The sequence below is a fragment of the Colias croceus genome, chromosome 23 (genome assembly GCF_905220415.1).
Source record: "Colias croceus chromosome 23, ilColCroc2.1".
Classification (NCBI taxonomy): Eukaryota; Metazoa; Arthropoda; class Insecta; order Lepidoptera; family Pieridae; genus Colias; species Colias croceus.
Genome location: NC_059559.1, coordinates 1,420,615 through 1,439,308, shown reverse-complemented (window position 1 = coordinate 1,439,308; position 18,694 = coordinate 1,420,615). Strand labels below are relative to the sequence as shown.

The 18,694-nt window shown below is 35.9% G+C and overlaps 1 protein-coding gene across 1 annotated transcript in view; it reads left to right on the top strand.

Annotated features, from left to right (window-relative positions):
• LOC123702293 (dnaJ homolog subfamily B member 14) overlaps window positions 1-17,655 on the top strand; it is a 39,670-nt gene extending 22,015 nt beyond the window's left edge. The window contains exons 6-7 of the mRNA XM_045650008.1: window positions 16,437-16,581; window positions 17,510-17,655. Of these exons, the coding sequence (XP_045505964.1) occupies window positions 16,437-16,581; window positions 17,510-17,516 (152 nt within the window). The 3' untranslated portion in view covers window positions 17,517-17,655. The remainder of the gene's footprint in view (window positions 1-16,436; window positions 16,582-17,509) is intronic.
• The last annotated feature ends 1,039 nt before the right edge of the window (window positions 17,656-18,694 follow it).

The window sequence follows — 18,694 nt, the reverse complement described above, 5'->3', positions numbered from 1 at the left end:
ATAGTGAAAAGTAACAATTACACTCGCGTGAAAAGATTATCGGTCCTTTTAAGATAGCCTAGCAGTGTTCTAGGGCTAATTTGGAAACCCTCGAGACATGCAGACCTTTTTATGGCTATCCTACCGGCTGCGCCAGTTATTTTTCTGAGTACGGTTAATTAGTAAGGTTTATTTGTACAATCTTGTACTTCAGAATAAAAATATTTATAAATATTGAAATATGATAAGTGAATAAACAAATATTTGAGGTACAGGATGACAGGAAAAGTCAACAAATAAAAAAAATACTTCAAAGCATTATGTATTGTACATACATTAATTAACTTTGCCTATACAAAACAATGCAGAGTCGAAAAATAAAAAGAAACCCGTCAATGCAATTAGAATTGAATTGAATTATTTATAACTAGATTTGGCTGTGATGAATAAATTTATTCGATTTTATGTCTGTGTGTGTGAAGTTTCAGATTCACTAGAATTAGAACTAGCATCGCAATCTTCTCCTCCGAGCTGAATTATAAATTCTTCTAAATTATCGTCAAGTACAAAATCACGTTCCCAGTATTGTCTTTTCACGTTTTTGACGTGATCACACTCTATTTTACAATCATTGCTAGTAATAGACTCGAATGCTTCTTCAATCAACTTAGGAATTTCAGTGTTGAGTTTTGGATAAGCTTTTTCAGGATTCTAAAGCATCTTCTTTTAATCCTATTAGAGGCGCAGCCATGCACAAGCTTAATTGATGCCTGAATGTGACTTCGACTCAAACTCAAACATTCATTTATTCGATTTGATTTCGATACTATTTAGTAGCACTTTCGAATCGTCATTACATAAGTATTTTTAACATTTACCACCGATTCGAAAAGCATATGGAGAAGAAACATCAAGAAACTCCATAGTTGCTCTTTTAAAATCATGTCAATATTACATAATATGTAACTTGCTGACTGTAACTATCTAAACTAGCTGACCGCCCTCGGCTTCGCCCGCTTTGTCTAAAACCTAATAAACTATATACTAAAACCTTCCTCTTGAATCACTCTATCTATTAAAAGAAACTGCATCAAAATCCGTTGCGAAGTTTTAAAGATTTAAGCGTACAAAGGGACACAGGGACAGAGAAAGCGACTTTGTTTTATACTATGTAGTGATACATAATATATCATAATATGCCAACTGGTTCTCATAGTCTGCAATAACTTGTTGTGGGTTTCCCAAATGTCATCATTATCGGCTGCTGTATGATAAAACGGAGGAGTTGGATTAACACGATAGCTAGGCATCTCTCCCATTATTTGATGTAATTTCGTAGGCTCTTGCTTTTTACATGTGATACAGGTACGAAGTTGCTTTTTTGTTGCTCGATATCCCTTGATTATCCAGTATTTTTGCCTTAAAATTGAAACAGTAATTTTTGCTTTACCGTGAAAAGAAAGTTCGTGTGCTTCGTTTATGAGTAGTTCCGTTAAACGCCCGCTATATGGAATAATTATTGGATATTTCATATCTTCGGTGATGTTTGCATTCTTTAATCGTCCTCCAACTCTTAAAATACCATTTTCATCTAAAAATGAATTTAAGCTTAATAATGCACTAGTCGATCGTAATTTATTTTCCTTTTTTTAATTGCTCTAAATCTTTTTCGTCCAAAATCCCTCAGTGCCCGAAGACAAAAGTCTTCGAGCAATGTGTGTTGCCGGTGATGACATACGGTACAGAAACGTGGTCTCTAACCCTGGGCCTTGTGCACAAACTCAGCGTCGCTCAACGTGCTATGGAAAGGGCTATGCTCGGAGTTTCCCTACGAGATCGAATCAGAAATGAGGAGATCCGTAGGAGAACCGGTGTCACCGACATAGCTCGCCGGATTAGCACGCTGAAGTGGCAATGGGCTGGGCACATAGCCCGCAGAACCGATGGCCGTTGGGGTAGAAAGGTTCTCGAATGGAGACCACGTACTGGACGACGAAGCGTGGGACGACCACCCACAAGATGGACAGACGACCTGGTCCGAGTGGCAGGGAGCCGCTGGATGCAGGCCGCCGGTGACCGGTCGTGGTGGAAAACCCTGAGGGAGGCCTTTATCCAGCAGTGGACGTCCCACGGCTGAAACGACGAATTGCTCTAAATCAGCTGAGAATTCAGTCGATTGAACATATTTAATAATTGCCGTTTTAGCTTTTCTCACGTCTTGTAATGTGAGATACGTCGGCCTTTGTTTAAATGACGGTGTAATTGCTCGTAATATCCATGCTAATACTCGCACTATTTTTATTAAGGAACTATATTTGTTTAATGAATTATCTATTATGCTTGGTGTGTATGTTTTTTTTAATGATATTAACTTGTTTTCTTATTTCTAAATTTGTCGTATAATTAATGTGCTGCTGCTTATTTTTGAAATCTGAACTCAATAACCATTCTGGACCTTGCCACCATAATAAGTTTTCTTTTAATTGTAATGCTGTTTGACCTCGACTCGCTGCGTCAGCTGGATTCTCCTTCGTTTTTACATAGCGCCATGATTGAGGTTGAGACTCGATTTGCTACAAAGGGCTTCCAACGGTCGGGGTTGCAGCCGCAAATGCAATGGGGACACTGTCAATAACATCAGCGGCTGAAGTTATTGACATCATCAGGTTCTCGGTTTTCTTCAATGGAACTTTAATGCAGTTCATAGTTCTTGCCAAAGATGCTCCGTCATCAAGGTGTAACTTTTTAAAACGTGGAAAGAAAATATGTTGCAGGATTATAAATGAACTTTTTGTATGTGCTCAAATCTTTTCTTAAGTTAATTTATTATGGAATTTTTTAATTGAATGGCCTAATCATGCGATGAGATCGTTTTTCCAAAAACTGTTTCATGCACATAATAATGGGAATAGCTTTACTTATTTATTTATAATAGATAGCTTTTTTTCCTCGTATTTTCCATCTATGACGCTGGTTATCGTTTTGCAATGTAGTTTTTTTGTATAATGGTGCAAGTGATTTAATCAATTTTCCAAACCTTTGACTACGCTGAATGGAAGATTATCGCGGTATATCAGCCCTGCTATAGCGTCTGTAATCTGTTTGTTTTTTGAACCCCCTGATCCAAATTCTAATATTTTTAAGAATTATGCTTCTATGCCTATTTTTTATCGTTTAGGATTTGAAGATCACACAGGATCTTCAATTTGAGATGCGGATTTAGTCGGTATATATTGACAGTCTTCAGAAAGTGTAGATGTCGATGGCTTTGACATCAAGTCTGCAATTTATTCTTCCTGCGATTTGTTTCCCGACTTGATATGATCCTACAACAAAATTAAATTGGTTAAGAATATCCTTTATCATATGGCCACTAAACTAAAAGAATATTTCATATAATATAAGCCAATCAAAATAAAACTAAATTTTGACTTGATTAAATAAAATTAAAAATAAAATTTGACTGTTTACATCGTAAATCGATTTTGTTGTCTGAATCGGTAAGTATATCTTCCGATTTGAAAAATGTCGTTTCAGCTACGAATAATGAATGACATATCAACCGAATGTCGGTTAAACAGTACAGTTCATCGACTAACTCCTCATTTGGTTAAATGAATCATCTAAACTGTTTTAAAAGCAGCAAAGTATTCTTTGGCAGTTGCATTTATTGCATGATTAATGATTATAAAAAAATCGATTATTAATTAAAAAAAATCACGTATTAAAATCGATTTTTACTTTAAAACAATCGATTTTCATAATCGATTATTTTTTCACATTCCTAGATTTCAGCTATTTCTCTATTAATATTATTTTTTGCAACTCTTCTATTCGCAAGGCTCCAAATTAACTAAATGGCATTCAGATCACAGTGATATTACGGTCATTTTTGCACAATATGGTCGTGCTGTTTAAAAATATTATCTATTTCAAGTCAGGTGCTTTTTTATGTTTCTTGGCGAGTTCCAATAAAACTGATTTGGTCTTTTGGTCTGTAAAGTCAATTCCGTTTTGGGGTAAACAGTCCTTAATTAGATCTTTTCTTGTTGTCAATATAGGCGCTCTGTTTGTTATAATGCAATGATAGAACGCATTGTCCATTATAAGGACCAGGTAAATAAGGAATAAGCTTCGTAATAACCCATTTCTTGAAATATTCTTTATTCATGTCGTGCTGAATGTCGGTTGTCTTTCGACTTGTATACGAGAAGTGCATTTGATATGAAACCTTCTTCAGTACCAACCAGCATACACGACAATATAACGTTCCCCAAGTGAAATATCTGATGAAGGTCCAGGTTCATCAGGACTTTGCCAACATTTTTGTGGGCGGTATGATGTGTGAACATATGTTTCGTCAATGTACACTAAATGTTTTCTGGTTTCATGTGGCTCATTTCGAAATCGTTGCGGAGCCTGTAGATACCTAAACCGCCATGCAACAATATCAGTTCTATCATGAGAACCAAACGTTTGCTTCTTAATTTTTTGAATTTATATCCCATTTTGTATAATATCTGTCGTAAACTGTCTATATTGTCTTGGAAGCTAATGTCTACTTCAAGCTCAGCAACAAGTTTACTTAAAGTTGGCATTTCTTTTTTCACAGCATAAAATGCATGAATCATGTTGTGAATGGCACATTTATCTTTATTCAGTGTTTGTGTTATTTATTTTTTTACAGTTTAGCAATAGCAAAACTGATATCACGCACAATACGACAAGCTGATGTTTTTGACAGGGCTCGGAACCGGTTTGAAAAGAGCGGTTAATTCAGATTATATACCGGTAAATATATCGTTCCTTCATTTACCGGTTAAACAAGTGAACTGTTTATAAGTAACCCAAATGATTAAGGTTACCGGTTACTTCTGCACAAACGGTTTTGACACCCAAATTAACCGGTTAATTCCTTTATTATTTTTGCCTCATTTTTTAACGCTTGCCACAAGATATAGTGAATCTAATATCTATACATATAATAAATCTGTAGAAGGGTCAATTCTGTACATTGAAAATATTGAAAAAATAAATACCAGGGGGTGTTACTGGATCGATACCAAACCCAAATATGTGAATAAAAAAATTTTTGTCTGTCTGTATGTTCAGGCATCACGTGAAAACTAACGGTTCGATTTCGATGAAACTTGCTTGGTATAATTATACCTTATTATCCTGGGCATAAAATAGGATACTTTTTATCCCGGAAAAATACGTAGAAAAAAATAAATCTTAATTTTTCCGCGCGGATGGAGTCGCGGGCGGAAGCTAGTATCTAATATATCTAATATATTCTATTCTAAAATATAGTTTGTAAGTATAGATGTATGGATGTTTAGCACACATATAGAGGGTAACTTGGATTAACACATAGGATAGTTTTTATCCCGGAAATCCCACGGGAACGGGAACTATGCGGGTTTTCCTTTGCAAACGCGAGCGAAGCCGCGGGCGGAAATCTAGTTATCAAATTCAAATCTATACATATAATAAATCTGTAGAAGGGTCAATTCTGTACATTGAAAATATTGAAAAAATAACTAGCAGGGGGTGTTACTGGATCGATACCAAACCCAAATATGTGATTAAAAAAATTTTTGTCTGTCTGTCTGTCTGTCTGTCTGTCTGTCTGTCTGTATGTGAAGACATCACGTGAAAACTACCGGTTCGATTTCGATGAAACTTGGTATAATTATACCTTATTATCCTGGGCGTAAAATAGGATACTTTTTATCCTGGAAAAATACGTAGAAAAAAAATTAATCTCAATTTTTCAGTTATCCATAGACGTTGTTCTGTAGTAGGTACCGCGAACACACGTTGCGTATTATTATAGACCTAGCCGTATTTGGGTCCAATAGATATTTATAAGATGTCATTGTCCGAGTTACTCAAAATGGAGAAATAAACCATCCACGCAAAGACAGACATCCGCGCGGACGGAGTCGCGGGCGGAAGCTAGTTTCAAATATAAACTAAAATTGCGAACTTGAGTGCGATTAAGAATTTTGTAACTAAATGACTTCGCAACGTCCAGGCCCGTCGAGCGAGGGTAGCGGGGGCCGAGGATCCTTATGTAACTTGGTTTTAACCGGTTAATTTTCACCACCAAAACCAATATTAATGAAAAACCGGTATTTCGCATAAACCGGTAAAAACCGGTAAAGTGCAACCTTTAACCTAAATCAATTTCGGTTTGGGGTCAATGACCGAAACCGGTTAAGAATTTAAACCGGTTTCCGAGCCCTGGTTTTTGACACACCCACAAAGTCTGCCACTGATATCAATATGGGGTGCGTGTAGACAAATGTGAAAGTACAGTACCTTTTGGGTTATGCACGAAGTAAATCACACTCACTACACACTCACTCACATACTTTCAAACATAAAAATCTATTCAAATATCAAAAAAAACGTAATCGTCTTCGCTAATTAAATACTCTTTGGGTTTTTCAATATTTTGTGTCAATACAATTTTTTTTACTATTGATTCTGCCGTGACGATGTCTCGGTCTATTTTTTTTTGTAACAACAAAACGGAGTCGTGGCTTTTTTGTGTTTTTAAAAATAGTACTACTACTATCATAATTATTTTTAGATTTTTTGGCTTACGTACAACTGATCCAATAGATAATTTCCTTTTCGGCGTAATGCAGTTTTTTTGTTCAGTACATGTTCTGGAACACGATGCGATGGGGTTTTTGTAAATATCTTCACATGCAACAGCGTTGGTCTGAGCTTGGTTTGCTTTAAATAGTTTAGTCTCTGGTTTAACAGTTGTAAGTGAAAATGGACCATATTTATGTAAATCAAAGAACGCTTTGTTTTCCAACGTGTTTTTGATATCAGCTAAAATTATTATTGTTGGTTTTTTAGATTTTGTAATTACACGTTTTGTGTCTGTCGCTTGTTTTGTTAATGTGGCTAGTTGCAAATCTAAGCAGTCACAAAAACCTGGTTTAGTTCCTGTTTGTGAATATATGTTCGTATATATACGTATGATAAAATACATACACTAAAATATCGTGTGTTAGCCACAATCAACATTGTCCCTAAAGCGAAGAACCTCAGCGTCAAAAGTAATTGATGTAACGGAGATATCCCATGATTTCTAAAATGACAACAGTAAGTTAAGTAATAAGGTTACACGTTATTGTTTTAATATAAATGCCTCCATTAAACTTACCTAGCCAGGTTAAAGGAGCCCCTTTAATTCGTATGTCTGGATAAATTTCAAGAAGTAATTGTTCAACAGATTCTTTATCCCTTTTTATGGCTTGTATTTTAAAAATAAAACACTGGGATATTAAAAGTAGTATTTATTGAAAATTTTTGAGACACTTTTTTTTCCATGAAAAAAAATTATGGTGTCCACATTTTGGACACTGCCCCTTCTCATGTATGAAATTGTGAAAAACATGGTGTAATGCATAATGGCACTTTGCATTTGACACACTCTATTTTGCTCTTTTTTCCAAGAGCTTTACTGCTGCAAGCTCTGCACCTTCTATAACTGGGCAGCTCTCCCGGCATATGCGATCCCACATTATTCAGCCTTAGCTCGTCAGGGATACCATAAATAGACTTCTGCCTGCTTGTTGGTCCCTTTGGTCTTTTGGTCGCAAAGTTGGGCAAGACTCTGACTCGTATCCTGGAGCTGTAATTGTTGACCAGGTTACGTGCCAGGTCAGTGTGGAACTGCAATGCACTCATTGGATTATGCACTCTGTCATTTTGGGTATAAAGTATGTGGGCATTCGTGATAGCTGCGCCCACCAAAAAATAGAATATACGCATCCACCACCTTCTACTGCGTCTTGAAGTAGGGTAAGTACCCCTTTTCTGGTCGAACCTGTCCACACCTCTCATCCTTTATGTGTACTCTAAAATGCCCAAAGGACAAGGAATATCAGACTTTGTCCCATCTTTTTGCGTTATTTTACAGGTTTGCTTTTGTCGAGCGTGATATGCTGTACTTAGTACATATACCTATTTGGTATCCTTCCATACGAAGAATGCAACATTTTTGTTGACTCGCCATTTGTGTTGGCCTTTGTCCAATTTTAGAGCAGCTGGTTTAGGTGTATTTTTCTTTTTCCTATGGCTTCTTATAAATTCAGGCAAATTGGTGCGGTCTTGACGAACAGTGGCTGTTGAGTATATATTTTTTTCAAATAGAAATTGCATAAGCTCACAGGACGCAAAAAAAATGTCAAACGCGACATGAATGTTTTCAGCATTTTGTTCAATCAGATTTTTGCACAGTCCTTTCACCACACTGGCACCTAATCCAACTTCCGTGGTGTCGTCTTTTTTTCCTGTGTATATTTCGAACTGGTAAAGATAACCCGTCAAACTGTCACAGCGCGCCCAAACCTTGAAGCCTCGCTTGATGGGCTTTTTTGGCATGTATTGTTTGAGTGTGCTGCGACCCTTAAATTTTATCATGCATTCGTCAATGCTTTGTGAGGAAGAGCATGCTGCACTATTTTGAAAAGCCTCATTCATGCTGTCGATCAAAGGTCTGATTTTGTACAGCTTATCAAACCCTTGTTCATTTCTCTTAGGCATTCTACTATTGTCATTTATATGTAAATTAGACCACAATCTCAAAAATCAGAGCTTTTACCCCATATTTACAACATTTGGAACAATACATAAAAGAAAACTTACCTTTCTGTTCATTGCTTTTGAAGATTTTCTTAGATTTATTTACCACCATCAAAAATCATCAATTTTTGACATATGATCGATCACCTGATAAAAGTCGGCCATGCTTGTTTTTTTTTTACGTTTCGTTATCAGTATCTAAAGTAACCGTCATGAGAAGCTATAAATTTTGTAAACAAGTGTTCAGGAGTTCACAACATTTGGACCAACAAAAAAAATGAATTTGTTTAAGATTTAATAAATTATTAAGTAACAAATATTAATTAACATAAATATTATTTAAGAATAATTATTCGTCAGATTCAGATGTTTCCATTTCTGTGTCAGAATCAGTGACATGTATCACGAAGCTGTCTACAGTTTTATCAATCATCTCATCGATTTTGGAATAAAAATTATCTTCTTCCTTGATAACATGCTCCACACAACGCTTCCAATTTTCCGAAGTAATCTGCTGCAGTCCCTCTTGTAATAATTGTTTTACCTCGTCAAATTTAAAATTTGTATTTTTGCGAGCAACATATCCTTTTACGTTGGCCCAAATTAGCTCAATTGGATTAAGCTCACAATGATATGGCGGGAGTCTCAATACTTCCACCTTATATTTTTTTGCAAGCTCGTCCACTACATAAGTTTTAAAATTGTCTTTAACATTTTTTACTTTTAGCAGTAATTCAGTCTTAATTTCATTGTCGTCGTAAGAAATATTCTTACTTACAAGCCAATTTTGTATATCATTTTTTTTCCAGGCAGTAGTAGGAATTCTTTCAAGACGCCTTGAGTGGTATGGTGCATTGTCCATTACCACTACTGCATTTTCTCCAAGTTTTGGGAGAACGTTTTCGAACCATTGTTCAAAATGTGTTGCATCCATTGATTCATGGTAATCTCCCGTCTTCTTGCATTCAAATATATTTTCACCGCCCTCTACAAAACCGTTCTCATTGCCGATATGGGTAATTATTAATCGTTTACCTTTTGACGTTGGGTTACGTGCACCAATGCTAAGTCCTTCTAGGAAAGCCTGCTTCTTACTTTTAACTTGTTTGTCTACCCAAGTTTTATTTACGGTATGTCCTGTAAAAACAATTAAACATTTGTTAATTAGCGTCTTGCGCAGTAAAAGAGTTGAAGTACATTATTATTAATACACACTTGTGATAGCCCTTAAGAACTAATGTCTCAAGGTCGGCGGCGCGTGGGTTATATTTATTTTGCAAATAGATTTGCAGTATCATACACATCACTTCACGGTAAAGGCGACGGTATTTGCTTACAATCAGGCGAACCGTATGGTAGTCTGCCGTTTCACTGCAATAAAAAAAAAACACACTAACCTGCATTCACCCATGTCTCATCCATGTAAAATATCTGGCGATTTTGTTGTCTATAGTCTTTAATAGATTTCAAATATTTTCGCCGCCATATTGTTATGTCATCTCTATCAATAAGTGCGTTATTTCGCTGTCGTTTTATATATTTAAAGTTTAAATGCTTTATTAGCCGCCTGAGAGTTGTTTCGCTAAAATTTGGCATATCTTCATCGTCATTGACTGCCTGAAGAATCTTGGGAATTGTTGGTAATTGGCCATTTAAAAAGAAACTGTGAATTTTTTTCCTAATTACGGATTTATCAAAATCGTCTACTTTCTGATAAAATTTAGGCCTGTCTTTAGACTTGATAGGTGATTTTATTCCCTCTTCTGATTTATATTCTTTTAATATATTATACACAGATGCTATGCCAATTCCCAAAATCGATGCTGTTTTTTTATTTATTTCGGTTTTGTAGGGATATTCATTCGATGGCCAATTTTCTTTCACGTACTTATATACGTTGATCACCATATTTTTCTCATTAACCGTAAAGCTCGTCACCTGTAAAAATCACCGGTAGTCACTTGTCACACGAAGCTCAAGCTATATCTCCAGGTATACCAATTAACCTAACCAATTACTTCACAATTTAAAACCTACTTCTAATATTAACCTTAAGTTTCCAAAGATTAGCGCGTTTGAACAAACAACTCTTTCTTTTTACTTATTATATATTTTAGATAAATTGTATTACGCACCTTTTGACGTTTTTTTCGTGGCGAATTTATTTCCTTAGATGTACTGGCTACTGGCTCCATTATACGTAATAACAAATAAAATTAACGCAACAATTAAAGTAACAACAATAAAAAAGTGATAACGAAACAATAACAAAATTAACAATAACAACCAGATCCGCGATATATGCAAAGCAATGAAACAAACTCGTACGCATTCGAAACTCGAATGATGCGTTTATTTCAAAATGGCGTCCCGATAGTTCACAATCCCTGCGACGGACGCGTTCCGGTACCAAGAAACACAAACGATAGCGCTTTGCGTCGTTAAAATATGATCCGACTAAATTAAATAGGTTGTTACTTTCATATAACCCGTCTATATTTCATGTCGATTGAATATGGTCAATTTATTATTATCTCGCAGTATAAAATGTTTACTTAGTAAAAGATGTTTGTTTACATAATTTATAGCTTCTCGTGACGGGTACTTTAATTGCTCAACCGAGTGCCAAAAGTGACATTTGTCTGACGTTTAGTTTAGCCGCGAAAATTTAAAATGTATGGTGTCCAATATATGGACAGAGCCCCAAAAAGGGTTATCGAGTCGAAATCTCACTTGAAATTCGTAAGAATCCAGGGTCGCAAAAAAATTCACTCTTTCTCTATATACTCTTTCACGCCCACTATCTTCTTCTGAATCAGTCTCACTATAATTCTATATAATATTAAACACTTCTCTATAACTATCTGAACTAGAACATTTCGAAATTTAAGCGGAAATAATGAAATAGTAAAAAATTAACCGCCGAAATCGACTGGTAATCAAAAGGCTATACGAATAGTAATTTTAATAGCATACTGACGTTAAAAATATTTATAGGAACGCCATAGACCGTCTTTTCTATACAATACGCTTACCGTTCGTTAATAGTAACCCTCCCATCCGTCAGTAGAAAGCTGTCGGTAAGTGCCTGACGAGACGTTTTTTATAGGAACGATTTTCGCTTACGCTCGGTATATTCTGTGGTATATTATACTATTATTCGTAATTCGTATATTTGATTGTAAATTTCCGGACGAAGTGAATGGTGTTGCATACATTACTGTGGGATATGTAAGCAGCCTTGTATCTATAGTAGCAGATGATGTCAATGGCACAGGATCTATGTTAGCAGATGATGTTGATGGCACAAGATTTATGGTAGCAGGTGGTGTCGATGGCGTTGGAATAATTGCATCAGATGATGTGGCTGTCATTGGATTAACTGAAGTAGATGCAGGTATAACCATGGATGAATCATGAACTATAACAGCAGGTTGATCTAACACTTCAGCTGTGATAAAATCTTCTTCATTGAAATGGTCGGGGTTATATGTAGGGTTTGGGAATTCTCGACAATTTCAACGTCCCGGGACACGAGACAGGCTACGATCAAAGTCCCGGGACTTCCCGGGACTTCGAGACTTTTTTTAATTATAAAATTTTAACTTTGATTTCTGGTGAAACGTATTAATAAAAAGGGATTTTTTTTTAAATCAACATTTATTAAACATAAAATATAATCACAATAGTTTTAACTTTAATATGTCAAATAATTGGTATGTTTATTCCTATAATCACAGATTAACTTTTAATTTAAAACAATTATTAAATATTATTATAATAAAAGAAACTTAGTAACAATCATACCAACTTTAATATCATGTCATAATCATATTAATCATAATTTGGTACTTTTTATAATCACAGATTTGTTTCCTTATCTGTAAAACAGACTTTTGAATCAGTCTTTCAAATTATTAATCAGTTAAAAAAATAAAATTACTTTGATTTTATAAAATAGGCTTTTAAAAAAATCAGAGCATTAACAGCTTTGTCCGACAATCTGCATCTGATTTTTGTAATAACGCCACCGGACAAGGAAAACACTCTCTCATTTTCAACAGAAGTCGGTTTAATTGAGTTTAAGGCTTTATAAAGTAGTTCTAAATTTTCTGTACGTTTTCCGGTTGCTTCGAACAACTGAAACTCCTTTTCCTTTTAGAACTTCGGGTACATTTTCTTTGATTTTTTTTATTGCTTGTTCCATTTGATTTACAAACGACTCATCCGGCTCGTTGTGTACTTGAGAGCTACTAGTACTAGGTTCAGCGCTTATTATTTCCATATCTGGTGTCGGGATATGAGGTATATTTTCAAAAAGCCTGCAATACAGTTCTTCCGCAAAGCCAATTAGGGCAGTTTTACTTAAATTTGAAGTAAAAAAGTCCGTGTTTTGAGACTGTGAGGTGTGATGACCAGTGTGTAAATATTTTAATAAACAGATAACTTGATGTGGTCTTCTCTCTTCTAGACGAGCTTTTAAAGTTTCTAAGAACCGACTCGATAAATCATCATTTGTCGTTGTCGATTGAATTTTTTTCAGTAATACATCAATTATTGCTTCAGCTGTTAGTAACGTAGCGTTTTGTCTCCCTAAGGCTTCTACAGCTATCTTGACTGGCTGCAACAAATCAACAATCGACTGCAAAAGAAGAAGATTGTCTTCATTCCACTTGTCTAACATGAATCAATCAAAGCTTTCTTCACGCAATTTTTGAGCTTCAGAGACCGTTCTGCCATCACAATGATGGAATTCCACCTTGTTTTGACATCCAGTAGTAAACTGAGTTCTTTCCCAAATTCAGCTTTCACATAATTCTGTAATTGGCTATTTTTCAGTGGACTCTTTCTAAATAATTTTACTAAGGACCTTGTTTCGTCGAGCACTCGTTTAATTTCATCAATGGGTTGTAATCGGACAATGCCTGCCGCTCGGAATCCTGATTCACCTTTATTGGTAGAAGCGACAGTTGAATATGCTCTGTTGAATATTGCAGCTACGTCATATGGAGTTATTTTTTCTACTAGGCGATTCTTTAAAAATAAATCACATTCTTTTTTGTATGTAGCGTTGAGCCGCCCAAAAAATGTGAGATCTAAGGGCTGCATCCTGTGAGATGTGTGCGGAGGCAATGATAGCATATAAATATAGTCTATGCATACTCTAACTGACCCATCTTTCTTTTTAACTAAAACAACTGGACTAGAATATTCTGAAAAACTCATCCGTATGATGCCATCGTCTAACCACTCTTTTACCTGTTTTTCTACTATTTTTTGCTCAGTTAAGGACAATCGTCGTGCTCTGTGTGCAACAGGCACATCGTCTTTTAAAACTATCTTTAATTGAATAGGTGCTTCTTTAATTTGAACTGGATTATAAATTTCAACACACTGTAAAATCTTACTTCTTAATAAATTATCGGGAATATGACTGACATCCACTGGGGAATCTGAAAAACAACACAAATTAGACAACCATTCTTTACTTTTAGAAATAAACTTTACCTTGCCCCCACTCATTATCATTCTTATTTTGTTTAATAATTCTTGGCCTAAAATCATAGGAAATGGTATAATGTCTTTGTTCACTACGTGGAATAACACGTTTTGAAAGTCTCTGCCGTCGATGGTGATGTTTACGAACACTTTTCCCAACGAATTAACCTTCATACTTCCGAGTCCCGTTAAGCTTAAGCTTTCGTCGTATTTCTTGGTTTGAAGCGCCATATAACAGTCGTATGTCATTAAATTTACGTCGCTGCCGGAGTCGATCAGTGCATTCACACTTAAATCTTTGATTTTTACCATAATCATGGGCTTTGTGGTAGTAACTTCTTGTTTGTTTACAATTTTGAATTCGTTTGACGTTTGGCTGTCATAGCTGTCACTAAGTCTCGTTAAATTGACGTTGGCAGTTGGCAGACTAACAGCGCCGCCTGCTGAGTAAAAAAAAATCAAAATATTTATTCTGAAACAAATATGATTACAATTTTAAAGTCATTGAGACATCCTTTTAAGCAATCAAATGCTTGTGTTAGAACATCTCGCTCTTCCGACAGTACATTATGCTTAAGTGTTACACGAATAACATTTTCTTAGATAAAGAGAAATATGTAGAAACTATATCTAAATATATTATAGGGAACAGAACAAGTGTGTATTTTTGTATGTGTGTGTGTAATGTGTATATTATATTATGATATGTTGATTTATTTTAATTTATTTTATTTAATTTTAGTAATTCTTCTATTTCCTCATAATTTTTATTTTTTAACCATTAAATTAGTTACAATTTACACTCCTTTGCTGTTTTAGGATATATATTTAAGGCTTTATTTATTAAGTTGTAGAGTATCCACTGGAACCTCTCGAATGCTGATCTACCTTCATGTTTGTTTCCTCGTATACTTCGGTACATTGATTTCCCTTATGACCAAACTTATTACAGCGAAAACATTTAATGCCACTGCGACTGGCGACACATACTTGCAACATGATTCAAATCGCCACAATTGTAACACCTTCGGGATGATTGGGGTCTACATACACGTTGATTGACATTATCTTTAAATTCTTGTACATTATTCTTCATCTTCGCTTTCATCTTTTCGTATAATGATAACTTTTCTTTTAACGTAGCGTAAGAGTTGGCGCCATACAATATCGATTTATTAGGTTCATGATCGCTAATACCGTCGATGATATATTGTACTGAACCGTAATCCGGGAATTTAGCTCTGTGACCCAACTCCTTCATAATTAACATGTATTCATAGTATGATCACAGACTAATAATAATATACTACGTATTACACTTCCCAAAGTTCTGAACTGAAAGTAGTCTAATGTTGTTGTTATATGTTAGTTGTTATATTCACCGGTCTTTGTTCCTTAAAACCGTTTTTTCCATAAGGGTTATTCTATCCTATTTTCTTATTTTTATTCGCAGTAAAAAATATATTTATACATGCATATGATAAATAACCGTTTTCCACGAACAGGCGTTATGAATTCAGCATATAACTTATACTAAGCCATCGCTTGAGAGTTCGGGGGCCGTATTTATTTATTTATTTGCCTAGCCTAGTGGTTATTGCGATCATAATACGAATTTGCCAGACAGTTACAATTCACGGCGTAAACTGTGTGGAAATAAGAGATCATAATACAGCCCCTGAATTTTTTTTCATTGAATTATGTACTGTTTTCCTATTTTTATTATTGTTTTTCTTCATAAATATGAAGCGTGAAGCTTTTCCAATATTATACTTTATATTGTCCTTTTAGTGATTGCCAGATTGAAAACGATATTGTATTTTGAAAGCGTGTCGCATTTTTATATTTTAAAAAGTATAAAACAAAGTCGCTTTCTCTGTCCCTATGTCCCTTTGTATACTTAAATCTTTAAAACTACGCAACGGATTTTGATGCGGTTTTTTTAATAGATAGAGTGATTCAAGAGGAAGGTTTATGTATATAATTTATTAGGTTTTAGACAAAGCGGGCGAAGCCGCGGGCGTTAGGCTAGTATTATTTAAAATGTTTGCTAAGCTATTTTAAAGGATTTAAATTCAAATACTTTATATATGAGAAATGTTTAAAGAATACAAATCGATCACATGGCGGGATTTGAACCCTTTTTCACGTAGATGGAGTACATCTTACGCAATCGCGGTTAAGGATAAGGATGAGTCACCCGTGTTTGTGAAAGATCACGGGCTCATCACGTTCAGCCATCCTTACCCTTGATTGGGAAAAGACGCGGGTTCGAATCCCGCCATGTGATCGATTTTCATCTATCCTTTAAACATTTCTCATATTATTATTTATTTATGTCGTAGTCGGTCTACGTCACGCGTGTCAACGCGAGCGCAACTACCGCGACAGCATGGCGTGGAAGGCGCGCAACTTCGGCGACACGAGCCAGTACGCAGAGGCGCAGCGGATGCGCATGCCCAGCTGCGAGAAGCTCAACAAGTTCCAGCGGTAGGGGGCGGTTTGTTATATGGGGGAAGGGGGGGGGGTAGTTTGGTATGGAGAGCAAGCATGTAGGGGGGCAAGTAAGCTTGACAAGTTTCAGTGGTAGGGAGAGCAGTGTTTTAAGGGGATCCCTCCTCTTGTGAGAGTATTATTGGGGGAATACGTAAGCTTGGAAGATAAGTAGTGCGCTAAACAAGTTCAAGTGGGGGGGGGGGGGGACACGTAGTACGAGGTTCATACATATATGGGAAGAAGATACGTAAACTTGACGAGTTCCAGCGGTAGGGGGCATTGTCTTTGAGGGAGGTGAGTAGGACTGCGGGGGGGTGGATAAGTTAGTTTAACGGCACAGTATACAGATACAACCAGAAGGGTAACTTCATACAAATCGTTCGAAATGACTCACGCACACAAGCAAGCGTATGTTTACAAGAATCGTAAGGGTATTCTTATATCTGTCAACTGTCATAATAACTTTACGATTCTCTTGTTGTATGAAGTTTTCCTACTGGTTGTATCTGAATATTGTGCCGTTGAACTAACTTAACCCCCCCCCCCCCAGTCCTACTCACCTCCCTCAAACACAATGGCCTTTACCGCTGGAATTCGTATCTGTATAGTGTGGTGATTGAAGATAGTGCGATAAATAAATAATGACAAGCTAGTTGCTATTACCTACCATGTGTGTTTCAAAAGGGGGGGGGGGTTATTTTGACGGTCATCTTATATGGTTAGGTAACTGCTAATGTTTATAGTCTAAAGTATAATTAATTGGGCAGAGTAGGAAGACTTTATTTGTGATGTAGCGACTTTTAAGAATATAATTTACTATGAATCGATGTACTTTCAAATTAAAAATGTATTAAATGTAGATCAACGCCATCTATCTTTAAAATTTATGTATATTTTTTTTAACTACCCCCCCTTGTTGCAGTGGTTAACGCGTGATACGCTGAGTTCGGAGTTCGATTCCCCGTGAAGGTCGATAAATATAGTCACGGTTGGGAACAGATTTCATTATTATATACTTGCCCATTTATATAATCAGTAATACATGGAAATATGTATCTGTCCCATATCCCTAATCTAATATATAAAAATCAATGCCACTTTTCGTTGTAATTCCATAACTCGAGAACGGCTGAACCGATTTCGATAATTCTTTTTTTATTATATTCCTTGAAGTACGAGGATGGTTCTTATGTAGAGAAAACGTTAATATGTACCACGGGCGAAGCCGGGGCGGACCGCTAGTTTTTTTATATACGAATGTTTATTGTATTTTATTATTTGAATTTGTGTTTCATTAATCTATACTAATATTATAAAGCTGAAATGTTTGTATGTTTGTTTGAACGCGCTAATCTCAGGAACTACTGGTCCGATTTGAAAAATTATTTCGGTGTTAGGTAGCCCATTTATTGAGGAAGGCTATACACATATATCATCATGCTAAGACCAACAGGAGCGCAGCAATGCGGGTAAAACCGCGCGGCACAGCTAGTAAATAAATATAGTGTAATGTTATATAGCAAAATAGGCAATAATCGCTTGAACGTTTAAACTGAGAATAGGATCGATTCGGCGCCATCTTGTGACGTCATGGGTTGTCAAAGGAAAAAACAGTCTTAAGAAGTTACACATAAACTTCATTCACTTATGAATCGACATAAAAATATCTTTAAAAATACAGAAAAAGAATCGATTCTGACAAACTGAAGAGAGAAAGAGTTTTTAAAAATCTTTACTAAAAGTTTGTTTGAACACGCTAATCTGAGGAACTAGTGGACCGATTTCAAAAAATATTTCACCGTTGGATAGATTAAGGCTGGGTGTTATCCATGCTTAATGTTATAAATGTGGAAGTAACTCTGTCTGTCTGTCTGTTACTCAATCACGCCTAAACTACTGAACCAATTTGCATGAAATTTGGTATTTAGATATTTTGATACCCGAAAAAGGACATATGCTACTTTTTAGGATAGGTTTTATCCCGGATATCCCCCGGGAACGGGAACTATGCGGGTTTTTCTTTGACTGCGCGGGCGAAGCTGCGGGTGGACTATATATGTAACACGGACGAACCTGTCATTGACCACTAATTTATAGAAAGTTCGTC